A 27920-nucleotide genomic window follows, 5' to 3' on the forward strand; every position below is an offset into this window, starting at 1 on the left:
ATCAAAATGGCGTCTTTTTATAGAAGTTTGGATCGCTGATGAAGGGAAAATGGGGAAAAATTCCTTCTTAATTCCTAAGGTAATGTCATATGTTGGTATCTAATTGGTCAATACAAAAGTTCTTCTCACGTAATATGTTAAAAGGAGATAAAATGGGTCAAGACCAAAGGAGTAACGTCATGATTCCGAACACGGCACGGCCACCGATCATGCCGATCAAATTGATATTAAAGCTTAAAATTATAAAAAATAATTATTATTTCGTGATCTACAGCATCATCATCCCCCTATTTTTCTCAAAAAAAGTTGGGCGACCACCCTCGCTATATAGGGACTAAATTATTACTTTTGCATCAAGGTTTACTTTTGCATCAAGGTTAAACAGTTGCCAAACACTTTGAAGTCCACAAGGTCAAGGACAAGGTTTAATCATGTATTGGAAGGAGGGCAGGGCTTCGATAAATGAGGAAAATTATGGGGTAAAAAACGAGGTTAAAACACAACTTGTTGAAAACAAGTGAAAACGGCTATTCTGTTAGGAAGTTTTTGTCTCAAAAACAATTTGAAAAATTATCGGAGAAGCAAGAAACATACCTTCATAAAATCAGCATCACTTCCGTCACATAAAAAGATGATCAGATGAGTGAAAATTGCGAAATGAGGGAATTATTTAAAGAAAAATACATTGTGTTTTTCGAGAAATTCGCCATCTTGAATAAATGCAAATTTGCGTCATGCAGTAAAATACTGTCAAACGCGTTTGAAAATGCTTGATACGCGAGCGTAAATCACCGTCAGTGTTTGAAATAAGCACTTATCCAAAACGAGCGTACATCAAGCGCTCGTAGTACTACGCGAAAGTTTTGGAGTTGCATCACCGGTTTTACATTCAGCTCTTTTACGTCAAAAATTGCGATAAAAACATGGATTTTGGAACAAAATAAAGCTTGTTCGACAAAGTAAAAGGTATGTTTGTATAGCTAAGAACATGTTTAACCTTGATGCGAAAGTTTAATTTAATAAATTCGTAATTTTCTGAATTTAAATTTGCCAGCAAACTGCATCTTTTTATATATCAAATTAAAGCCCTTGAGTAAAGAAAGCCAAAACTGAAAAACTTTTTGTCATAGCACTTTCCGTGGCAAAGTTACATCTTGCCAAAGATCGACTTTCATCAAAAAGATTCTGCTACTTTGCTAGCAAAATTCCCCAAAACAGCATTACGGGGGTGTTTCTAGATCTTGGTCTCATGATGATAGCAGCCTTTTTTAATGGAACTGCTATCAAAATCCCTCTAAAATTCCATGTGTGAGTGTCTCATCACCATAAAAAATCATATATTTGGGTCAAGTGAAGTATAGAAAACATATTTATGTAGGTTTCCTTGACCGACCTGTTCTTGAAAAAATTTGAAATTTCTATGTAAATATGCATTGTGTTTGGGCCCGGTCTAGGCGAATTTCGCTGACTAGCAAATGCGTTAACTAAGGTTGCCTGGCATACCTAAAAGATGGCCGTACTTTACGGCTATCTTTTCTTTAGAGCACCCGAGCTATATAAGGTTAAAACTACTGATTTATCAAATTAAACTTTTTTTGGTTCCAAAATACCGTCCGTAGAGTATTATTCAGATTTCCTTTTACAAATTAAGTGTAGGCCTACTGCTAGCCGTCCAGCGCGTATTATTTTGCACATGGTCCAATGCACACGCTTGACGTCGCGCACGTATACGCGATGGTTGATTTGTAAAAGGAAATCTGAATAATAACTTTACCATGTTTTTTATGGCGATCTTTTCCTTTTGCAACTAGGTTAAAAAGTTGCCAAACACTTTGAAGTCAAGGTTTAATATATTGGAATTTGGAAGGAGGGCAGGGCTTCGATAAATGAGGGAAATTACGGGGTAAAAAACAAGGTAAAAACAACTTTTTGAAAACAAGTGAGACAAGTTTTTGTCTCAAAAACAATTTAAATATTATCGAAAAAGCTAGAAACATACCTTCATTAAAGATCACCATCACTTCCATCGCATAAAAAGATGATCAGATGAGTGGAAAGTGGCAAAGAATTTGTGAAATGGGGGAATTTTGTAAAGAAAAATACATTGTGTTTTTCGAGAAATTCACCATCTTGAATAAATGCAAAATTGCGTCATGCAGTAAATAAGTAACACGCTTGAAAATGCTTGATACGCGAGCGTAAATTACCGTCAAAACGAGTGTACATCAAGCGCTCGTGCTACGCGGAAGTTTTGAGTTTGCATCACCGGTTTTGCATTCAGCTCTTAAATTACGACAAATATTGCAATAAAAACATGGATTTTGGAACAAAATCAAGCTTGTTTGACGAAATAAAAGGTATGTTTGTATAATAGCTAAGAACAAGTTTAACCTTGATGTGAAAGTTTAAATAAATTCGTAATTTTAACCTTATATACCTTGGGTGGTCTAAAAGAAAAGATTGCCTTTTTTATCGCAATTTTTGACATAAGAAGAGAGCTGAATGCTAAACTGGTAATGAAACTCCAACACGTTCATGTAGCACTTTTTTGATGGTGATTTACGCTCGCGTATCAAGCATTTTCAAAATTCAAGGGTGTTTGACAGTTTGTTTTCTGCATATTCAAGATGGCAAATTTCTTGAAAAAGGCGACATATTTTTCTTTAAAACCCCCTCATTTCACAAATTCTTTGCCACTTTCCATTCATCTGATCACCTTTTTATGTACCGGAAGTAATGCTGATTTTATGAAGGTATGTTTTTTGCTTTCTGATAATTTTTATATTTTTATATTATTGTTTTCAAAAAGTTGTTTTACATATTGTAACCTTGTTTTTTACCTCACAATTTCCCTCATTTATCAAAGCCCTGCCCTCCTTACAATTACATTAAACCTTGACTTCAAAGTTTTTGGCAACTGTTTGACCTTTATGCCAAAGTAAACTTGATGCAAAAGTAATAATTTAGTCCCTATATAACGAGGATGGTCTAAAGGAAAAGATCGCTGAAATTACAACACACTGGATGAGCAGTATAATACATATCCATGCATAACTCGCAAACGCAAAATCAGAATCAACTGACATTTTGGGAATAACTTTTTTCGTGGATATCTACTGGAAAATGTCATAAAAAGAGGATGCTAGGATCACAAAATACTCCTTTTTAAAGTTAAGGCGGGTAAACGGTAGCCTTCACAAATTTCCTTCAAACTTACAAACAATGTCAAATATCGTCTCCTTTATGCATCCATAAAAAACAGGGACATTTTCAGCATGTGAAGCACTTTTTCACATAAATACCACTTCCTACTATACTGTTCCTCACGTGAAGATGAGACTCAAACAAAACATATTTGGTTTGTAAATTTTGAGTACATTTGAGGATGTAAATGTTTTGCATTCTTCCTAAAAAGGCTGTCAGTGTGATGTCATCATCGTGACTTGAGTTTAGTGTGCCCCGGCTTTGAAATGGTACCACGTTCAATGCTGTTCCTGTCAGTTTTGTCAGAGAAGAACGACACTTGTAATACAATTTGAGAGCTTTCAGAGCGTATACATGGAAGTGGGGTTCTGATTGGCTGAATCAATCATCTGACAATCATAGCAACAGACCAATAATCTGATAGTGCGTCAAATCGTTGGTCGGCGCTGATCAGCGCCCTTGAAGTGAACAAGCTCTGTGTATGTCGCTCATTAACAAGGCGCTTGCGTCAATATGACCAAGGGACTGCCGTTCTTCTCTTTCTCTGAAATCCAGTGTACGGCCATGATGTTTCGGGCTACAATTATTGAATTAGGCTAGCAATAGCATGATTAGCAACAAAAAGTAACAAAAAGGACACAATTTCCTTCCAACAAACACCAACATTTCCTTGGAATGAGCTTCCATAATTCCCCACTTTTTCGAGCCATGCACGTGAAAATGTCAAAAGTGGCTTAACTTGTTTTTTATGGACGATTTAGTTCATTGAGCATAGCGTTTGAGCCCAAACTAGTAAAGAAACCAAGTTAAGTTTTTCTGTTTAATCAAGATGTTACTGATTCCACTGCATATAACATTGCTGCCATGATCTCTTTTATTTTTTTCTATAAAGTGAAATTACAATTGTATAATTTTTATTGTTGCATACTGTATATTTTTTCCCCATTATTCCTACAGATGCAAGACAGTTTGATCAAATACCTGTGATATCAGTACTATTTAGTGAATCAAAATGAGTTCTGATAAACTAGCAGATAATGCTGATGAAAATGTACCTGGAGTACCTCAAGAACATGAAAATGAAGGCGTACCACAAAATGATATAAACAATGAAGAGGATGACAAGAAGTCAGCATCAGATATTGGAGAAATTCCTCCACCATCAGCACAAACAGATAGAAGACAATCCAATCTTACCATTGAAAACCTTAAACTTCATGAAGTTGTTGCGAGAGAAGAACATGAGAAATCACACCAAGGAAGCAGTAGTCCAGTTAAAACAATTTCCCAGCATAGTATACCTAGAACTTCATCACCGCTAGCACCTCTTAAAAATGCATCACAAAGAACTGGGTCTGGTGGTAAGGTGCGCTCTGAGACAGGACAAAGGGGTGATGATGGTGTTGTTTCTCCAGTTCCATCTAGAGAATCATTAAGGACAGGGAGGGGAAACCATTGCCACCAATTGGGACCGAGAAAGTGGCTGAGCTGGATGCAGAAAAACAGGACTCATTTACAGAGGACAATGGAACAAGAGCAAGTAAGATTTACTATAAGAAACAGGTCTGATATTTTATATCAATCTGGTAATTCATTCTTGCCAAGATTCTCTACAGTCTGAACTTTGAAGTTGATTCCTGTCATCTTTGTTTACATGGCAAGCAAATTGTTGAGAATCAAACAATTCTTGCAAGTTATGACTTGGTAAAAATCCACTCAATTCTTGCACAAAGTTTGCAATAATAGAATAAGAGTTGACTTGTTCATTTTATTTATTTTTAACGTTGAGCCATATGTGATTGTTCATCATCTTTTTTCTTCAGATATGCCAAAGATACTAGGTTACCGACGTGAGCGTTCCAATGATAATAACAATGAGACGGTGGAATCAGCAAGAGCAGAGAGTCAGAGTAAATCAGAAAGATCTGTGTCATTTGTAGAGAGTCAAGACAATTCAAACAGGTTTGTTTATAATAGTGCAGAGTGAAAAAAAAAAGAAATTGCAAAGGGTGTGAAAAAATTGTGTTTAATGCACCCTCTCCTTGACTGTAATTTTTCAAACAAGGAAAACAAACCCCCTACTTTTTCAATGTTATTTTGTATTCAAGTTGTCCCTTTCTGCCACCATATGGAATGCCCTTCCTAAAAGTGGGTTTTCCAACCAGGTTATACAGAGCTTCAAGTGGGAGGTAAACCCATCAACACTACCTAGGAATTTATGAATACAGTAATTGCAATGGTGATTAACCTTGACATAATAAAAGAAATACCTGGGACTTCATCATATTGGAAGAGGATCCACTCTTAGAGATGGGTAAGAGGGATAATCTTAACTAAATAATTTGACATGTTGTTTTTCAGACCACCAGGAAAGGCATCAAAAGTACCAAAAAGAAATATTCCCTCCCCAGCAAACCGTGAGATCGTAAAGAGCAAAAACCCAGATGGAACAGAAAAAGTGACTATTTCTATAGCTACAGAGACTGAGTGGAGTTGGTTGGAAAGTGTCAGGCTTGTAGGCAAACTGCAAGAAAGTGACTCAAATACTGATGGTAGGTGATCAAACGGAACAGATTAAACAACAAACAAAAAGATTTCTAGCAATTTGTTTTTTTGTTGCCATTTAAATGATGCTTACAAGAAAGCAGATGTAGACTCCTTCAATATCGGGTTTTTTCTATATCATGGAATTTTTGAACGCGTACCCTTTTAAGATTTTGTACATGTTGGACTATTAATTTGAAGGGGTACACAAAGTGTGTGAATGTGTATAAACGTGGTATTTGTTATTTACAGAAACCCTGCATGTAGCAGCCAACAAGTGCATCTTTTTGAAGTTAGCTCAATCGATAAGGCGTTTGACTATGGTGCGAGAGGTTGCCAGTTCGAACCCTGGTGGTGCCTAGTACGATCTTGTGGATTGAGTTAACTTGAAATTCCCCTGAAACAAGGAACTTACTGCTAATTGTTTCGTTGTAACCCGTACGAAACTCGGGGAGCTGGTCCTGGTTGCGAAGGTTATTTGTGGAATGTCTAGGGTGCAGCGTTGGCCATAGCTGGTATCGCGGAGCAAAAAGCTACTCAATTTTGATCACTTTGCTACACAATTTTTAAATGTGTAGCAATTTTATGCCATAGACTTACACAGTGAAGTATGCAAATGTAACATAGATTAAGTGCAAGCTGATAATGGTTTATGGAATGATGTGGGCCGTAGTGGTCAGCGACAACCTGTAAAGTGTGCTGAGGTTTGTGGATCAACATCTAGGTGTTGTGCCTGCACTTTTTTTTAAACACATTGATCTTTTTGAGATAATGGACAAAACTGTTGATTGCTTCTATAGGCTTACTTTTATGCACACAATCAATTTCGAAAGGGTTAAATTTATGGCTGGGATTTATAATGTATGTGCTATTTTAGATACTCGGTGGGTGATCTATCCCTGGACCCATCTGTGGTAATAACTCAATTTTGTCGAAAGTGTCAGTTATGTCCTTTTGTCAGGATGGTGGAGTGGGTAACAATAATATATGTCTAATAATGATTAAATTATTATGCTTGGATCAAAAGCTTATTATACCACTAATTATGTATTTTTCACCTTCTAGTTGAAGCCAGAGAAACAAAAAGTCAGACTGCTAGTGTACGTTCTGTGAAAAGGCGCCACCGGACATCCATATCCACAGTTAGTCGTGTGTCAGCTGGGGGTGCTGATCTGGCAGAGGAATCAAGCAGTGAATTAGAAGATGATTTAATGGTACCACAAGGATTCAATGGAAATTCAGATGAAGATGCTGAGTCAGAGGTAATGAATTCTTGATATAAATCTGGGAATAACCTTTGAACCTTCCTTTAAGGGTTTGAGTCAAAGGTATGATTTTATCTTTACTAGAAGTATTCCTTCTTTTGAGTCCACACTTCACAAGCTGAATACATAATTTTTCACATGAGTATGACATTACATCATGATATCTCATAAAGTCTGTTCAATTGAAAGAGATAAACAATATGTCAGTCCAAAAATTTATCACAAGTCTCTAAAATCATACAAATAATTGAAAAGAGAAAATATATTTAACATAAGTCCCATGCATGATGTTGGGTAACCTGCTGAATTGGCTTGCCACACACCAGGACCAAAATAGTGTAGCACATATGTATTATTTAGGATTTTTAAACTTTTGATCTCAACACAAGATTAGACGTACCTCATATTTTTGGTCATGACTTCAACTTCATCGGGAGACTGGCAAGCCAAGTTCGAGATCAGTGAGTGACCTTTTGGATACTTGTTTGAACTTTCACGCTAGCACATATTTATATAAACAATAATGATATCTTTCATAGAAAGCATGATTTTTACAAAAAACCAAAAACCAAAGTAGTTTAAATTAACCTAAAAAAAGTTTTTTCTTCTAGTTTAATGATTGATTAAAATCACCACAAAAGTTCAAATGACTTGCTTACGTCAATTTCTTTGTGTCGCTTTGGCATTGCAACTTAATGCAAATCATTGTAAGTTTTTCTCAAGGCATGAACACAATTTGTATAGAGAATATGCATTATAACATCACTCAACATCTTGAATAAATTTTTTTCTATGCAATGGGACCTCCCAAGTCCAAGAGGGAATTTCCCATGAACATACAATAAAACAGGTAGTACGTATAAACAGTTGTGGAATTATTATGATTCTTTCACAGTACTCAGATGAAGATGTTGGTCCTTTACCAAGTGGTACAATGGTTCCCCGCATTGGACCTCCACGCATCATCCAATACCAAAGAGAATCAGAGCGAGTCGTCATCCAGCCCAAAGACCCTAGCAAACGAGCACATCGCAGAAACGTCATCTCTATTGAAGGCATTGATATCCCAGAAGAAGAGGAATATATAGACAACACAGATGGAATACCAGGAACATCCTCAAGCCATCATGTTCGGAAAAGAAGAAGCCAGGCTTCTAAGGATACAAAGCAAACAGAAAGTCAGAGTGTGGTGAGCGGGATGAGTACACCATCGTCAGATACGCAAGAGATATTGGGGTTGGTTGGTGCGTCATGTGAGTTCTGTAATGAGGAGATCAAACCATTTCCTACACCAGAGATGCAGCAGACAATGAGTGCACAGGAGGTAGGCTGCTCTGTTTTACAATGGGTGATACCATTTGAAATTTACCATACCCCTGTGGAATATTTAAGAAAAGTCTTCTACATCGGGGTGTGTTTTTCAAAAATAATTAGCTAGAGTTAATTATTTTGAAACCCATACCCCTATGTACAGTTTTAACTGCATATTCCACAATTGGAATATTTCAAATGAAAGTTTAGTTACCCAATTGTCTATTCAATTTGAAACCCATACTCCTTCTGTGGAAGACTTTAGCAAAATATTCCACAGGGGGAGTATAGATTTTAAATTGAATAGCCCAATGTTTATACTTGTAAACCGATATCATTTACCACTTCATGGCAAAAACTACATGGCAGATTGATAAATGAAATAGCATCCAACAGCTTCAAGTGCTCATATTGATATGCATCTTCGATTAGTTTGTATTGAATCTGCTTGTGTTGAAATGCATGTATTGTTAAATATATATATATACATTGTAAGTGAATAGGGATGAGAGTCTAGTATAATTATGAGAGGGAGAGAGAGACAGAGACAGATGAATTTGTCCATTTTCTAATGAACTTCAGCATTTGTGGCATTTGCAGTGGAGAATAATGATATAAAAATGAATATTGTATTGTGTTTGATAAAGATGCTCAATTTGCTTCATAGCATCTAAGCATTATACATGTGTGGGTGTGTGCTTGTGCATGCTCTTTTATTTGTGTGTGTTTGTATTACACTCGGTTTCAGAGAAGAACGGCAGTCCCTTGCTCAGATTGACACAAGCACCCTGTTAATGAGCGACATACGCAGAGATTTCAGGAGTGCGGATCTGCGCCGACCCAACGTTTTGATGTGTAATCGGCCAAACAGATTATTAGTCTGTTGTTATGATTGTCAGACAATTGAATCAGTCAATCAGAACCCCACTTCTGTGTTTATGCTGTACACATTCTCAAGATGTAATCAGCTGCCGTTCTTCTCTGCCAGCTTCGTAGGCTAGCTATTGTATTATGTATTTTGGAGTGCATTTTGTCAAGCGCTCTGTTCTTTGTAGAGCGCTCTTAATGCTCATTATTGTGATCATACCTTGAATGAAAGTTTGCATGTAAGTTAATTGCATGAGTGTGTCATGTGAGGGTGTGTTTTCATCTCTGTAGATATTAGTGAGTGAGGTGTGTGCATTTTGCCAACAAGATATCAAATCCTTTCCAACAATGGAGATGCAGTACACTGTCAGTCCAGATGAGGTAATGTCACAAAATAATAGAAATATTCTTTATAGTGATAATGAGGAAAATTGTTTCAGAAAGTTTTGGAATCTTTTTCAAAATTCATAATAGCATTGTTTGATTAATGTTTAGTGGATCTAGTTGTAATATTGTGCTTTTAATTGGACCTGTGATTCTCAAGATAATATGAACTAATTCGATATACAGAAAAGGAATTTTACTTGTGAATAATCCTGTGACAAATGTACTCAAGAAAATGCAAAATGATGAAAACTTCCTGCTCAGGATCATTGGTGCAAAGTACTTTTATAATATAAATGTTTTGCATTGTACTTGATTAACATCTGTTACTGATGATTTTTTTTAAAAGAGAAACAATGATTGAAAAAAAGGCTGTATATAAACTTCAAGAGCAAAAAAGAATTGTTCAGGTTGAAAAGGGAAATGATAAATATAATGGGCAGTATCGCTTTTGTCATTTTGCTTTCTATTGATATTTTAAGCAGGGGAATACAGCTAGATATTTATTATAATTACAATACATTTAAAAGTTAGACTGATTGTTATCAAGTTTCAAAAAACATCTTTCTAATTATTTTCACAATATTATTATTTCAGCTCTACTGTTGTGAGGACTATCAGAAGCTAGTTGAATTCACTGTAGAGAATGCAGAAGCTGAAGCTAATGTTGAAGAAGTCATTGATATAGCACCACATGCTCCCTATGGTAGCAAACAGGCCAGGAGGGCAGCTAAGGAAAGGGCTGCTGCTAGATTAAGGGAGAGAGAAATGGCTAGACAGAAAGCTGCTGGGGCTAATCAACCTAACTTCTATGCTTGTAAGTATCACATCCGTAGCTCAGTGACAGAAAGACTTGTCTCCATTGCTGTTTGTATGATTTCCTGTGATATCTATGGTGCATGTTACAGACTATTAGGTGTCTCACAATCGTTTGTTAAATTTTGTTAAATATGCATTTGCTATATTTGTGAAAAATTTTTTTGAACATTATTATTTTTCATGTTTTTTGCTTTGCTTGCTATCTTCTGAAGATAGCATTTGGATAGCATCATCTCCCTCGCTATGCTTGCAAAGTGGACCTTTTTGGCCTTTGGATATCTCTTTTTTTTTGGGGGGGGGGCACCCCTTGTCTCAGAGAATTTTTAAATATGCATTTGCTATTGTACAAATGGAAAACTTAAAAAAATATGATTAGGTATAGTTTACTGCTTTGAAAGGGGAAATACACAAAGTTACTATTCTCACATATTTTCCTTTCTATCTAAATCATTTCTTGTTCACAACTAACACTCTTCACATGTTTCTGTTTGTTCTCATCCATACTGTTTCCATCTTTGGTTCTCATCTTTCTTTCTGGTCTTATTTCGTCATATACCAATGGCATTTCTACATCATCACACACCAATGGTGTTTCTACATCATCACACACCAATGGTGTTTCTACATCATCTATGTCACATTTCTACTAACTTCATATGATGACTCTATAGTGCAAGGTGAGTACATTTAGACAGGTGCAATTGTTACACATAATTAATTATTAAACTTGTTTTTCTAAAAGTTTAAAAGTTTACAGTCCAAGCTTGCCAATGATATGCCACTTATTGGTTTTTACCCAAACCGATACCACTGCAATGCAGTAGTTAATATGATACCTCCACCCCGGGACCTCCACACTAATCAAATATACCAATTTTGTGGGAGTATTAAATAAAATAGGGTTAAAGGATCTAGTTGTAAAATTTACATAAAAGTGAATTAAAATAATTGTACTTTTAAATACATTAAATATACGGAATAAAGGTTAGTATCAACACATCTGCCAATAGCATCAGATTGAGCATATTATGTTGGAAAATTACCAATGTTATGCCTTGCAATTTACAAATCAATGTTCTCTTCTTAGACATGTTCATCAACTCGTAACTGTATTATTGAAGTTGGATAATAATACTTTGGCAATTATGCTTTCACTAATATTGTATCTCTTTGGTCTCAGTAGCTTTTAGCTATTGATAGAAATAGAATTTCAGCTTTATAGGGCACAACTCCTCACAATGAATTCTTGCTCAATTTTAACAAGACTAGTGAATCATATTGATCATTAATGTTCTTCTGACTCTTTGTTTATGCATGAATTTTCCTAATGCTTAATTCTTTCCTATCATGAAACAGCTCATCGACTAGAAATACTGGATGGAGGTTTGCATGTTTTTTCTTGTATTTTGCACTAATTTATGGAATCTCACTGATTGTCATGATGTGTTTTTTATGTGTTTGCATTATTCACTTTTTAATATTCCACACCACAAAACCTAAGTTTAAGTGTGCACATTATAAACCTATGCAAAGCTATAGGTTAAAAATGCTGCAAATAGTTGAATTTAGCCCCCGGATTTACCCACTACAATACTTTGTTCGACTTGTAATGGCAAAATTCATAACATCATTCATGGATTGAAATAGAATAGTGCAGTACCAACGTGTAATAATGTGACTGGCATGCGCTTATGTGAATTTACAGGCACGTACGTTGGGGCTTTACTGATGCAAGTCAAACAAAGTATAGGAAAGGATGATTATCACTTAGCAAAGTTCTTCTGCAGTATAACTGTGGAAATTTACTTTGATGACTATAGAGTGACTACGGTTTAAGATCTCTGTGATAAGTGGAAACTTAGGTATATTACATACATAGTCATATCACACAACATGTGTACACAGCACACAATTTTGGGTGCACTCGCCAAATTGAGATTCATTCAACATGTTATGCTCCAGGAGTTTACAGAATAAATGCCATGAATTCACCAGTTCGAGGGTAGCATATAAGCTGTGCTCCAGGAGCACTACATGCGAAAATATCTCAATATTTATGGTAAATTCAAATGTCTGAAAACTTGCTCAAGAAATTGACAAGATTTTGTATTTGTTTTTAATGTTATAATGCATAAATCACCTTGACGTATCACCAACTCCAATCACAACTAAAAACAATATAATTACGCTTATTTTGAAATCACATAAAGCAACAAAACTATAGCTAAAATAATAGTTTCTCGATCATGAGAGCTCAATAGGCACGCAATGACAATTGCGTCGGCGTACAACGCCTACCACACACGCTTTGGGTAGCGCTGCATTTCCTGTGCGTGCACAATCGATCGCGCTATCGTGTCATTCCACTAAACTTGCGACATTGACGCAGTGCACGCAGTACATTCATACTCTCATGATCGAGAAATTATTATTTTAGCTATAGTGGAATGTGGGAGGTGAGAGGAAAGCCAAGCGTGTGATACCTCACTCCATTAGACAAAAATAACAGATACCATTACACGAAAACATCACATTGGATTATAGCTGCATTAAATTGAGCATCTCAACAGCATAGATATAAGCCATACATATAATTTTCTGTGTTTATTTATTGTCTTGTACATAGGATTTACCAACATTAACATGCATTAGAAAAGTTTCACATGCACTCATTGACTACTTATAGAACGTGCACTGCTTCACATTGCTTAAAATGTTTTGGTTTGATAAGTGAAATTTGCCTTGTTTCCCCACACCCAACACACCTTTGTTTTGCACTGATGTGGATTGCAATTTTAAAAGCCATCTGATTTGCAATAGAATAGACTATGTGTGTATTTAAGATGTTGATTTTGGGCATGGGTTGTGTAGTGTGCAGGCACCTATAAATGGATGAACACCCCACACCCCATACATCACACACCTCCCTAACTGACAGACACTCACATACACCCCCTCACACAGTTCCCTCTACATAATTATTATCATATGTACATATCACTGGATCTGATTCAACCAATCATATGTCAACTTATCAAATTTGAGAAACCAACCTAATAAGAATTTGACTTTCTTTCAAAAAAAATTATTTTTAAATGTTAAACCCCATAGTTTGAAATACCCAGTTGAAAAATTACGAGCTTTTCAGTAATTAAAACAAAATTGGTTGTGCCATCTCTTATTTCTGGTACCTCATTTACATAATTTGGGACATTAGAGTTGGGTCATATTATGCTCTCATTTTAGAAGTTGAACAGACAAGGGAGAGATGTCTCTGGTTTGTCAATATTGGAAAGTGCTCATCCTACTGTTCCAGATTAACATTTATAATGAAGCTAGATTTGTCCATTCAGCTTCTAGATATATGAAAAGTTTACATCCATTTCAAATGCTCAAGTGCTATATAGTATGTCTTGTCTCATGTTGAGAGAAACACCATTTGCAGTGGCAGATTTGAATTGCATGCACTAACTTAATTAGTTTAATTTAACCTAATCCTGCATGGCGTATACCTGAGACGATAATACCTAAGGCGTATACACATGCACAGAAGGGCAATTTGTCTGTAAGCTGGCGACACAACTGCATAAAACCATGTAACTGATTTGAATATGCCACTGCAAAATCCAACATGACATTATTCTCAACTTGAGACAAGACACACTATAGGCTCATCAAAATCTTTTCACACTTGCCAACATGGATGGGCTCCTAATTATCATGGAAATAGTGCTTGGTTGTAAGAAAACATTGCCTTAATCAGCCAATCACCAATGTGATCAGGACTCTTCTTCCGACACATCAGCCAAGTAGCACATAGTGATGGGACTAGTAGAGCTGGTAAGACAAACATTTTTAAAGACACAAACAAGGGGTACAGTCTAGTTGATACTGTCCCAATTAGTTTATACTAACTATGCTGTCTATTTACTGGTGTTTTCTACATTTGTAAATTCTTTTCTTCAGTTGCTAGACAAATGAAAACTATCAACTATGCTCTGTCATCTCAAAGATGCATGGATGAAGGTTGGACGGTCCGAGCACCGACACCATCTGATGATGGTGAGGAAGAGCCTGATCCATATGAGGCTCAACCAGTATACCAGCCACCACTTATGGCATTGAAGCAGGTGGGTTTGGCATTATTGTCTGTATAATACATTGGTTTGCCTCAAGTTCAGTAGTGGCGTATGTGCATATTTCAATGGTCGCAGTATTGAATTGTGCATGTAAAGTTAATTGCACATAGCGTACACGCATGTGCAAGGACAGTTTGTCGGCACACTTGCAACAAAACAACGAAAAAGCTACAGAACCTGAAGTGAACCAAAGAATAGCTTATGTAACTTAGTTGAATGAAGGTTGGACATGGATGTAATCTTTTGAAGGTGAGGGCCCAGCAAACACAAAAATGTTCTCAAAATGTTAATTCAACATTATTTAAATAACATTTAAATGTCGGGTATATAAAGATCATGAATACGTTTTTAAAAGGTTATTGTAAAATATTTTGAGCAAACATTTTTGAAAAATACTTTTTAACAGTATTTGCATCACATTTTCACAAATGTTTTATGAATGTTATTAAAATGTTTGTTTATCCTTTATATAACCCGACATTTAAACATTTTCTGTAAAATATTGTGTTTGCTGGGGGTCAGTTTGAAGGACAGGTATTTGATGCCGAGAGTATTGACATCATGAGCCCTACCTATATGAAGATCAGCTGGTATTTGAGGTAATATGTTGAGTAAAATGTCAAGCAGAATTCCTTTGACAATGCAGCATGCTCTCACTGTCAAAAATTCCCAGATTTAATACCTCTGCTGAATATCAGCAGATCACATGAGCTGGGAATCAGAAGCTCTACATAATTAGGCACTGGAAGCTTGAAGTACGCAAATCATGTAAAGGGGATTCTGCTTTTTATTTTTGGTGGGTTTTGCATGTATGTTTTAAGGTTTTGAATTTTGTGGAAAATGATTGGAGGAGAATTCGACATGGGAGTACTGGTCAGTGTCAATGATTAGTCAAGATTTCTATCATCCATATTGGCTTATTATTTTGGAAAGTAAAGGCCCAGGACTTAAATTTCTTGGAGCTATCTTGGAGAATATTTAATTCTCGATCATCTGAATCTACTCTGTACACACAGATATTTGCTGTGAGCATACAACGCAATAACCATGCGCTATGGAGTTAGCATGATTATTTTGAGAACTGCCCAATCACATTCTTTGTGTTTATTCCACAAAAAGTGTGCTTGATGCAGTGTACACAGGAGGTAATGTACCTTTTTTTTCTCAACAGAAATCCAAACCAGATGAGAGAAATATAATAAGTAAGAAATATGGCAGTGGTCAGCTGTTTATGGTGATGTTTGAAGATGGAACTGGCACAGTATTGTATCCTTATACTGATATATGAGATGAAATAACAGCAGCCATTTGTAGACAATTATTGTACAGTTAACCAGGCATAAAATGTATAATTATTTTATTGCCCCAACTTCATTTTGGTCAATTTCACAGTTCATTTCCAAGTCTGGTTAAGAAAATGTGAAATTTAAGAGTAATTTGAAGTGACTTGATAATATTTTAATTTGGGTCTTAAACATCACTGTATTGGTAATTGGTTAGATCTTTATGTGAAGAATTAATGGATTTCCAAGTGGAGAGTTAATTATTAGCCTCATCAAAAATTCCTATTCAAGCTTGAGATCTTATATGAGCAATCCTCCCTGTTGATAAGTTTAGAGTGAGCTTAAACTCCCCTTGGATTTTTGGGTTTTCAGCAATCCTATAGAGTGCCTATTAAGGTTTATAATGATGTTTAACACACTTCGGTGCATTGGGTATAAGGGACATGAGTTTGAGCCCAGACACAGTCTCATTTTGTTGAAATAATTGAGGCAACTTGAAATGCCTCTGGGCAAAGAGCTAACAGCTTACTGTCTTGGTTACCTGTATTTGAACTTGAGGAGCTGATCCTGGCTGTGATGCTTTATGGTAGTATGTATAGGGTGGGAGCTTCTTAGCTGGAAATCCCTGAATGGTAAAATGGTTTATATGGCATATATTTGGCCACAGTGATCAGCAAATTCCTATAAGGTATGCTGAGACTTTTGGGTGTATGTTGGTACATAGCGCACTATATATCACTGCTTTGTTTTTGCCTGTCAAATCTAGTTGTAGTATTTTATCCTTAACCATGTGCAATCCAGTTATCAGTCAGGTAATGCAGCCATCATCATCACATCACCAGAAAAGGGACAGTATGAATATATTGTACAAGAAGATGCACATGGCAAAGGCAACCTGTTAGCGGTGTTTGAACACAATGGAAGAGGCACATGCTACCAAAGTAATGGCCAAATTAAGTAAGTATGCACGGAATATTTATAAGCTTACAAATGGTTCTCCTTGTTTGTGCATTTGGATGTTTTTGAAAAGACGGTTGATATCATGAAGCAAATCACTGTGGACCCACAGAACATTTCTGCATTTAGATATATTTTTTAGGCATGCATTTTTCATTATGGAAAGAAAACTTGCACCATTTAGCTCAACTGTAATCTACCATTTTAATGGGGTCAGGAAGCTGCTCAACAAGATTGTTGAACATTAGGTCAATGTAATCATCAACATCCAGTGGGAGTTCGGAAAGTAACATGTGAAGTTGGTATTATTTGTATTGATTGTTTTTACTGTGTTGTTTAGTTTTAAGAGCTATCCAAAGGCTGCTAAAAATAACCTGACAAATTTGATCTTGTTCACTTCTTATAGGTTGAACATGACACCACATGGAGGCATTTACCTGGACCAGAAAGGTGCAGCCAAGAAGCGCTGGCTTTGGAAGGACTCAGTAACACATACCCATTCCCCTCCATTCCAACCTGTATGCTTTGCTCTAAACAAAGCTCTCAGTATACGATGTATGACACAAGATCAGATTTTCTTACAATTCAACCAAGAGAAGCAAACAATCCGATTTAATGTTGGAGTCAAGTTAAAGGTGAGTTATTATAGCATCCAGGCTCTGCACACTTTGGTAGTAAAAATATGAAGAAATTATTTGTGATGCAATCAAGCTAATTAGTCTGATGTCTATAGAAATTGCTAAAAACTCCCATCATAATTAGATTTACCTTCCACAGATATGGTGTTTTAGTATTGCACAGAGCAATAAAATACAAAGGAAGTTAAATTCTATTATTGGCTATATCTCAAAAATCAATATTCCTGACATCTGACTCATTTTGTTTGATCACATTTATCTGCATCTCTTAGAAATTTATATACATGACTGTACAAGCAATGCATGAATGCTAACTGTGACTCCATTTCTTGATCAGTGGTATCATCCATAAACAAAGATTCATATTGATAATATTAAGGGCTGTACATGTAAATAGAGTATCTAATTTCTAAATCAAACAAATTTGAGAAAAAGTGTATTACTTGCTCATTAAATACCTGGTATAAAGGAGGAAGATAGTGCTGATTCATTTATGGTATAGAAATTGTGACCGTCCACGGCGAATGAGCCGTAAATTCCTCCCCGGTCAATTTTGTTTTATTTCGTGTTTAAAAATAAACATCATAAACTTAAAAATGGTATATCATTTGACTTCAAACGATATCCAGAAGCGGAGTTATGGTTAGTTAAACTTTGCTCCTTCAACAAAATTATAGCTTTTTTTGGTTTCTATGTGTGTCTCTTTTTCCACATTGCTGGCAATAAATATCAAACAGTCATAATTGGCGGTCATTTCAAATCATCCCCAAGTCAACGAGGTTTAAGAAGGTTCTCTCATTGTTAAGGATTTAGCAAAAGCAAACAAAGACCAGAGCTATTATAAGTTCTATAGCCATCTAAGATAGAAGCTTATTATCCACTTCAATAATAGGATTATTGATTGGTGTTGTGACTATCCAAATAAGACAGATGTCGCACCAGCTTAAGTGACCGATGAATACGACCTTCGTACACATTTTACACCATAACTCAGAATACAATTTAGGGAATTTACGGCTCGTTTGTGCTGCCGGGTCACAATTATGCTTGCCATACCTGTTTACGGTTGTAATTCAGATCAGTGCTTATACATGTTTAGGGTGCTTTTTGAAAGTCCATGTTCACAGATGATACCCCTTGTCATTCTCAAAAACCTTACAACTACTCAGCAACTTTTTCTTGCAGGTTGATGCATTTATATTTGCTTGCATTTCCAACGATTAATGAGTATCACTTGTTGCTCGACTAAAGGGTCTTAAAACGTATATTTTCTAATGTATTTTGCTGTTGTTATTTTTGTATAAGCGCAATGTTCATATTTTTGGTATTGCGCTATATCAAGCGCCGTTGTTATGTTATGTTATGTTATGTAGTACTAAGATGTTGATGCATCTAATGCACTCCCCTGCAGGAACTATTTTTTGGGACGCGGAATTGCCGGTACTGCACACTTCCGTTTACAGTCCCGCATGCGGAACTGCACATCCCGACTTGCATTCCCGCATGCGTAATGCAGGTCGGGATGTGCAGTACCGCATGCGGTACTGCAACATTTTGGTGCATTTCCGCTAGGGATGTGCAATATTTTGATGTATTTCGCGTGGGGAACTGCAATATTTTGGTGCATTTCCGCAGGGGATGTGCAATATTTTTGGTGTTTTTTCCGCATGGGGATGTGCAATATTTTCGGTGTTTTTCCGCATGGGGATGTGCAATATTTTGGTGCATTTCCGTTAGGGATGTGCAATATTTTTGGTGTTTTTCCGCATGGGGATGTGCAATATTTTTGGTGTTTTTTCCGCATGGGAATTTACGTGGGGATGGTGTATTTCCGCTTAGGGGTTGTGCAATAATTTTGGTGTATAATTTCCGCTTAGGGGATGTGCAATATTTTTGGTGTTTATTTCCGCGTGGGGAACTGCAATATTTTTGGTGTATTTCCGCCAGGGGATGTGCAATATTTTTGGTGTTTTTTTCCGCATGGGGATGTGCAATATTTTTGGTGTATTTCCGCGTGGGAACTGCAATATTTTGGTGTATTTCCGCTTAGGGATTTGCAATATTTTTGGTGTTTTTCCGCATGGGGATGTGCAATATTTAAATTATATTAAATTACTATTCTCCGTAAATTGATTGATAATCGATCCACTTGAGAAATTCTCCGTTGGAACTTTAATAGAAAGTGGTCACAATGTCAAGTTGAATATATAATAATCATCATTAAAGAGGCGTGTGAAATTGATTTTAATAAAATTAATTTTATACAATAACTATTAGCTAGGTTTCTATACTATGCCGACCTTTTCGGACAAGACTTTCCAAGACTCTCTTTTAAATACAAAATGCGACATTAATTACATGCGATTTATCATTGATTGTCTAAAACTAATTACTAAAAAGTAAAAACACCTAAGAGCCTGACGATTTTTCACCACGAATGTAGGGCTACTAAATTTTTGTCATACCTATTTTGTTGCATGTCCGCATGCGGAACGGCAACATATTTGGTGCAGTTCCGAAGCGGTAATGAACATATCTTTTCGCATGCCCGCGTGCGGAACTGTCAAATATTTGGTGTAGTTCCGCATGCATTTAATGTGAATGTCCGCGTGTGGGAATGTAATATATTTGGTGCAGGTCCGCATGCGGGATGTACATGTTTTTTCGCATGTCCGCATGATGAGGGAATGCAAGACGAGATGCACAGTTCCGGATACGTAGGCCTACAGTATGTTGTACATGTTTCATTTATTGAAATTTTTAAAGAAGAAAGCCTTGTTCGAAATTTCTGCATATAGTTTCATTATTGTAATTAAAAAATAAAGTCTTCTCCAAAGGTCGGCAGAGTCAGGCCTAAAATATGTACACAATTTTATATTAAAATCATTTTCACACGCCTCTTATGATGATTAGTGACTATTATAAATCTACTTGATATTGTTCTATTATAAGAACCCAGCGGACATTCCTCAAGTGGATCAATCATCAATTCGCACTGATCTCAAACGATGCATGCGCATCAATAGCAGCGGCAAGATCAGAAAACAACTTTTAATGTTTATCGCAGCATGACCAAGTCAGTATTGGGCACACAGGTCTGTCCCGGGGGTGGGGGCACTTCAATATGAAATGGATATAGGTGTGGGGCTGACACTTTCGCACTAGGGGGCATCCGGTGTGAGAGCAAAATGTAAAAAAATATGGGGTCATTGGGTGAGAGTATGATTTTTGGCATTCGGTGAGAGCAAAATGTAAAAAATATGGGGTCATTGGGTGAGAACATGACCTTTTTATAAAATGGAATCTTTGGGTGAGAGCCAAAACAGCGCCTCAAAAACCTCGAAAATCGAATTTCTAGTTCTAAATGCCGGGTCTAAATGGCTTCAAATTTCATTGTTTTTTTTTTCAAAATTTGAAAATTTTGACCTTTTATATTGAAGATATGGATTTTTTCCCAAAAAGACCTATTTTTTGTGTGTTTTGGGAAAAAATCCATATCTTCAATACTGAAAAGGTCAAAATTTTCAATTGATCGTCGGCTTTTCATCCCACCTACATACATTTTAAGTATAAATCATCAGATTTATGAAGTTTACTTCAAGTACTGTTAAATATCAAAAATATCAATTTTTAATGATTTGCCATATGTGTATTACATTGCGAATTTCAAAAAAATCAAAATTATTTGATATCAGAAGGACATAAATCATTGACCATTTATAATATAAAGCTACCAAGTAATCTGCATTTTAACTGAGATTTTAAGGTCTGAAAGGCCATCCCGGCAAACACAAAACGTTTTAAACAGGTTAGGCCTATATTTTTGGGTTTTGGTGTTGGTAAAAACGTTTTAATAACATAAAGGTCATGAAAACATTTAAAACGCTTTTGTATGTTTTCAAAATGTTATTGAAAATATTTTCTGCAAACATTTTTTGCCAAATATTTTGTCACCCTATGTTTGAGAATATTTGCAGTAAGTTATCAAAAATGTGTAGCCCTAAGTTTGAGAATATTTGCAGTAAGTTATCAAAAATGTTTTTGAATATTCACCTCGTAAAGTATTAAAGCGCCGCCATAGCTCAATTCCATGATCTTGATCCTATTTTTATCGATATACATCGATCACTTATCGGATTAAGTATTGGACACAATAGATGAAGTATTTGATTGACAAGGTTACCCCTGCGCCCCCTAGCCGCTTGTCTATTAATGTGTGCATATTATAATTTATACCATTAGGTCTATATGATTATGAGAGCTTTAATGAGGGGTTATAGTTTTTAGTCTGGTATGGAGTTTGTCTGCCTATGCATATGTTTCCATTTGTAAATTCATGTTTAAATGTGCTAGTGTGCGATGCATAATTCTTCTTTGCCCTGTATGTTATATAAAGAATAACGATTAAGCATCATTTAATAATTTGAAATGTTTGTAATGTTTCCATGTTCCGGTGTATATGATTTGTTTAATATAGCTTTTACTATATCATGATATCGCATGTAAAGCTGCACCAAATAATATTGCAGTTCCCCATGCGGACATGCGAACAAAAAACAGCTTTTGCTATAAGGGTAGATCCCGGGGGATGAGGGGCTAAGGCTAAACCCGCTAATATTTTGCCAGGGTTCCATACAACCCCCCCCCCATGTTGACGCCTGTACGACCCCTGTTAGGTTTATCTTAATTTAGCTATTTTAGATCCGAGACGAAAATACCTATTTCGTCTCAGTTTTAGATGTCCTTTTCGTAAACATCAAAAAACCCTTCTCTGATCTCGCCGCTGCTATTCATGGGCATCGTTTGAGATCTGCGTAAATTGATCCACTTGAGAAATGTCCCGCTTGGGCAGCTTCTAACATGAATAAAATGCACACAATGTCAAGTTTATTACAATGGTCACTAAATAGATTCATCACAATAGCCACTTATCATTAAGCGACGTGCGATAATATTTTTAATATGATAAAACTCGTAGAATACTATAGACTTTAAAGTTTATAACACTCTCTTTTAATTACAGCAAATGAAGCAAAACTCACAATAGGCTAATAGTCAAAGTAAAACGATAGTAATATTAAAGACATTTATATATGCATGTGATAATATTTTCTACGCCGCAGGGCCTACAAATAAAAAAACAAAACAAATAAAATCAAAAACAAACAACAACAACTACAACAACAAACACCTTTTCGCCGCTGCGCACGCGGAACTGTAGAGCATACAACTCGTCTTGCATTCCCTCCCCGGATTCTCTCATGAGGACATGCGAAAAAACATATGCACCCCACATGCAGGGCTGCACGAAATATATTGCATTTCAAGACGCGGACATTCGAACAAAAACCGCTTCATTATGCGGAACTACACCAAAATGTTGCAGTACCCCATGCGGAAATACACCAAAAATATTGCACATCCCCTAACGGAAATGCACCAAAAATATTGCAGTTCCCCATGCGGAAAAACACCAAAAATATTGCACATCCCCATGCGGATAAACACCAAAAATATTGCAGTTCCCCATGCGGAAAAAAACCCAAAAATATTGCACATACCCTAACGGAAATGCACCAAAAATATTGCACATCCCCATGCGGATAAACACCAAAAATATTGTAGATCCCCTAACGGAAATGCACCAAAAATATTGCACATCCCCATGCTGATAATCACCAAAAATATTGTAGATCCCCTAACGGAAATGCACCAAAAATATTGCAGTTCCCCATGCGGATAAACACCAAAAATATTGCAGATCCCCTAACGGAAATGCACCAAAAATATTGCAGTTCCCCATGCGGAAAAAACCCAAAAATATTGCCCATACCCTAACGGAAATGCACCAAAAATATTGCACACCCCCATGTGGATAAACACCAAAAATATTGCACATCCCCTAACAGAAATGCACCAAAAATATTGCAGTTCCCCATGCGGGACTGCACATCCCGACCTGCATCACCGCATGCGGGAATGCACGCCGGATGTGCAGTCCCGCATGCGAAGTGCGTGATTTGAAGGTGCAGTTCCGCATGCGGACTGTGAGCGGAAGTGTGCAGTACCGCATGCGGTACTGCACAGAGAGCAGTCGCTTATAATACCTGCCTGCGGGGCTTGTGCATTGCCATCTCAAATACACATGCATTATGTTATACAATTATTTCACTCCCAGTAAGTGATATGCATTTATTAAGCTATTATAATTCTCAACCTCTACTAGCATATATTTAATAAATAATATATTTCATAATAATAATAAATAAGCATTTATAATGCACCATTTATCTAGAAAATTAAATCTAATCCAAGGCGCAAAAAACAAGATACACATACAAGTAAACATGAAAAACAGAGTTAACAAAAAAGTATAGCTGATTAAAACTGATCAGCCATCCAAATTGTTAGCTCAAAACAATTTCATACAAAATACAATCAACATGAAACCAAAGAATCCTTAATACATGTAAAACAAAAATACAGAGCAGTATGAAAGCATGATAAATCAAACACTGACATTATACGCAGCATTGAATAAGAAAGTCTTGAGTCCAGATTTGCTCTGATCAACAGAAATTGATTGTCTGAGATTATAGGGAAGCGAGTTCCAAAGTTTTGGTGCAACAGTAGAAAAAGCACGGTCTCCCAGAGAATAATTAGATCGTGGAATTTTTAATAGACATTTGTCTGACGATCTAAGAGTGCGTGCAGGGAACAAGAAGGTCTGTGATGTAAGAAGGTGCAATGTTGTTTAATCCTTTCCATGTGAGAAGAAGAGTTTTAAATACAATTCTATCACGTACAGGAAGCCAGTGCAGATTCATAAGAATATATCTATATCACACAATAATAGTAACACTATAAATACCATATTTTTCTTGCAGCTTGTGAAGCCTGAAAACCTACCCAAAGATGAAGTTGATGAGCACCTACTGTATCTATCTGACATCAAGGCATATTTCAAGTAAGTTGCACCTACTGAAATAAAATGACCAGGGGCTTAAGGTTGGCGGTGTCCATTTTTATCCACTTTTTTAGGACAACCTTTTAGAGAAGTGAATCTCTGTAAATGTTGAATGATGATTTTTCGGCATGGTCATCTTTACATAGTTAAGAAATGGAATGCTGATTCTAATGCAATGGCACATTTTTTCTCTTTTTTCCCTTTTCAAACTTTTCACCACTCAATTTTTGTGGCATCAACCTTTTCTCAAAAAAAGAGAGGCCTGCACCCCAACAAAAATCCTATTACGTGCCTGAAAATGACTATAACCAGGCATGAGAATTTTCTCATTTAAACCTGAATTCAGGTTTGTTTTGGCCAAAATTTACACAATTTTATTTTGCTCAATTTGATGTGCTTTTTCAGATTTTTTTATTGGTATTACTATTAGGTTTTTCCATAAAAATTCATTCTCATGTCTGTATCACAAAGTTTCAAAAAGAGACAGAAAGAGTGCTGTGGTTTTTCTCATTCAGTTGTATAGAACATAATACAATCATATGATTTTGCAAAAGTCTGTATTCTTTTTGACTGTATCAAACTTGCTGCTTTTCAAACATGTGATACTTTGATACATGTGATGATGATGATGTTAGGCTATTCTATAGTTTGAACAGCTCGTAATCTGCGGGAATTGTTAGGCTTTTATCACTATGCCGAAAAGTAGACCCAAGTTAAGAGTGATATAGTTGACTTATCTGGTTTATATTGTGTGTGTTAAAGAAAATACATCATGTATAGGACTTTAATGAATAATTTGTGATGCTTCTGGTGAAATGTCACAACAATTCTCGAAATAAAATATACAGATATTAATCCGCGATGTTATAAGGCTCGCTGATTACGAGCTGATCAAAGTAGTGTTGAAATCCATACACCCTCTATGGAAAACATGACCTTAATCTCCCATTAAAGGGGTGTAGATTTCAGATTACACCACATTTCGCCATAATACATTCTAGAAACGCTTGCTGTTAGAATAAGAAAAATTTTAATGCTAATTTATTGCACATTCTAGGGAAGCGTGGTTACCTTTTTAAAATAACCGAGTGAGAGGGTTTTCAAGAAAATATTTTTCCTGTCAAAACTGAAGCATCCTCTGTATAAAAGAAAATATGAATATTAACTGCACATCATATATAACGATTCGTGATACCCAATTGTGGCACATTTGATGTCGCTTAAGAAGCAGAGAATTTTATTTCAATTTTATATACGCCAAAATATTTTTTTAATTGAGCAAGAATAAGGATAGAAAAAACGTTGAAAATCCTATGTGAATATTACATTAGACCCGACCAACGATTACTGTTTCGTTTTTATGGTAATCTAATCTTTTATTTCCTGAAAAAACATTTTGGGTCTAATGTCGAATATTCACATACTTGATCAAAACATCGAACGTGTATACAAGAAAATGGTAGGTTTTCCTCTATAGTATTTTACTGACCATGGAATGTACTGAGACACAAGCATGTGTCAAAATCGATATAATGTATTGTCCATATAGACGCCCAGTTATCATGTTTATTGTTGGATTTTTTTTGTATAAAACACGCAGTTAACAATAATTGAGCGCTAATAATACACATAAATGTTTTTAGGCAAATAAAATTCCAAAATATGGTACGTTTTCTGCCTTTGCTTGTCACGTGGTACGCCTATGTTGAAGTTGCGATTATGTCTTCAAATAAGTTTCAAATGAATTCCAACAAGACAAGTGGCCGAGTGGTCTAAGGCGCTGGGTTCATAGTGTGTCCAAAGCAGTCCGCCGCCGTGAGTTCGAACCCCGCCTCCGCCAAACTTTAATGAAGTAAAATTAAAATTAAAATTTTACTTTAAAAAAATTTCATATTGGGGAAATGTGACTGGCAGAATTTATGTATGGCGTGGAGTGGTGTGATTTCAGATGGAGTCACCCATTCAGTAACCCCATTTCAAATCCACACTCTCTGTGTGGAAGATTAAGATCATGTCTTCCATAGGGGGTGTATGGATTTCAACTGGAATAACCATTGTCAATAAGTGTTTGCTTGGTTTAAACATCAGTTTTGATTAGTCAGCTAAATATTTGATAGTAGTACTAGTGGGTAGTATACTGGTTTGTATGCAGTAAATTTATTATTCCCCCCCCCCAAAAAAAATCAAACTTCTGAGAATATTGCAATTTATATCACATGTTCTTTGGGGATAAAAGTGTCACATGTAATAGACCTTTTTGACGAGGGAGTCGCTATTCTACGAGGTTTTCATCATATTTGATTTTTGTGGTACTTTGCAATGAATATGTTGAAGAGAGCCCTCATGGATGAGTTGAGATAAGTTAGAAAAGGGTTTAGTATGTATGAATGGCAGCTGTAGCAGTGTTTCACATATTTTTCATGCATTGCAAAGTGTCATTGGTGTGTATTGACAAATTAAGGGTTCACAAGATTCAAGTTCAACCCTAAGACTTTAAAATAAATCAAAAAAGTTGTTGATGAAATTAAAACATAAACCTTATTTTATTTTACACACCTGGTCCAACTTACAATGTCAGATGTCATCGCATTCTGTCACTTAATTAAAAAAGATGCAGTTTTAAAAGTTGCATGCAGAAAGTAATCTAATGTTCAGAATTTGCTGCATGCTTTGTGACAGTTGAATAGACAAAAGTACATCTTTGAAAGCTGTATTTTGTCTGGGTAAGGAGCCATTGTGGCCAAATGCAATTATGATGTGCAACATTGTATATTAGATCAGGTGTGTAAAACAAACTAGGCTTTCATAGGTTTGCTTCTAGTTCAGTAGTGATGTCAATGGTTTTCTGCGGTTGCACCACAAACATGTTGACAAACCGCCCTTCTACTTGTGTGAGACTTAAATACGTCACTATCAAACTTAAGGTGAACCAAATTATACTATGAACTGTATATTTTTTTTAATAACTTTCTGATTTAAGTCTTTGGGGAACATAGGACTTGAATTTAAATAGTTAAGTATTACAGATTTGTTTGTTCTACTATGCTATGTTTTGTTATTTAATGAAAGTGCTAGAAACATGATAACCGAAAACTGAGCAGATTATTTTAGATATATATGATGATCTACACATACCTGTTAACAGCACTGTCAAACAAATATCACAAACTAATCACATTTTGTTTTCATTATATCTGTCTACTTCTTACAGGGTGGTTACAGACAAGATACACAATGCAATCAAGTATTCCAAATCACCCAAGTTAGACAACTTGAGACCACCTTACAAAGTACAAAAAGACCTACTGAGAAATGAGAAACTGAAAACCAAGAAAATACAGCAGCAGGTGGCAGGGGGCAAAGGCACTCCTATTGTTACTGTCAATTAAACAACTATATAGGTGCAGATAAAACATTAACAAAAATGTTGGATTTCTGTCAAATAAACAACAATTATATAGATTTTATAAACATTAAAAAAATGTTAAAATTCAATAATTAATTGAATGTTAAAATTCAATTTTCTTCAAATGTGAACACAT

The 27920-nt window shown here is 35.9% G+C and overlaps 1 protein-coding gene across 1 annotated transcript; it reads left to right on the forward strand.

Annotated features, from left to right (window-relative positions):
* Window positions 1-27909, forward strand: LOC140154180 (uncharacterized). The gene is given in 15 exon segments (XM_072176788.1): window positions 1-79; window positions 4162-4652; window positions 4655-4744; window positions 5028-5166; window positions 5566-5756; window positions 6814-7010; window positions 7909-8337; window positions 10173-10392; window positions 11751-11777; window positions 14361-14524; window positions 15705-15799; window positions 16618-16773; window positions 17180-17408; window positions 24299-24378; window positions 27590-27909. Coding segments are annotated over 14 exon segments (2631 nt in total). The 5' UTR covers window positions 1-79; window positions 4162-4216; the 3' UTR covers window positions 27768-27909.
* Window positions 27910-27920: the final 11 nt, after the last annotated feature.

The sequence above is a fragment of the Amphiura filiformis genome, chromosome 6 (assembly GCF_039555335.1).
Source record: "Amphiura filiformis chromosome 6, Afil_fr2py, whole genome shotgun sequence".
Classification (NCBI taxonomy): domain Eukaryota; kingdom Metazoa; phylum Echinodermata; class Ophiuroidea; order Amphilepidida; family Amphiuridae; genus Amphiura; species Amphiura filiformis.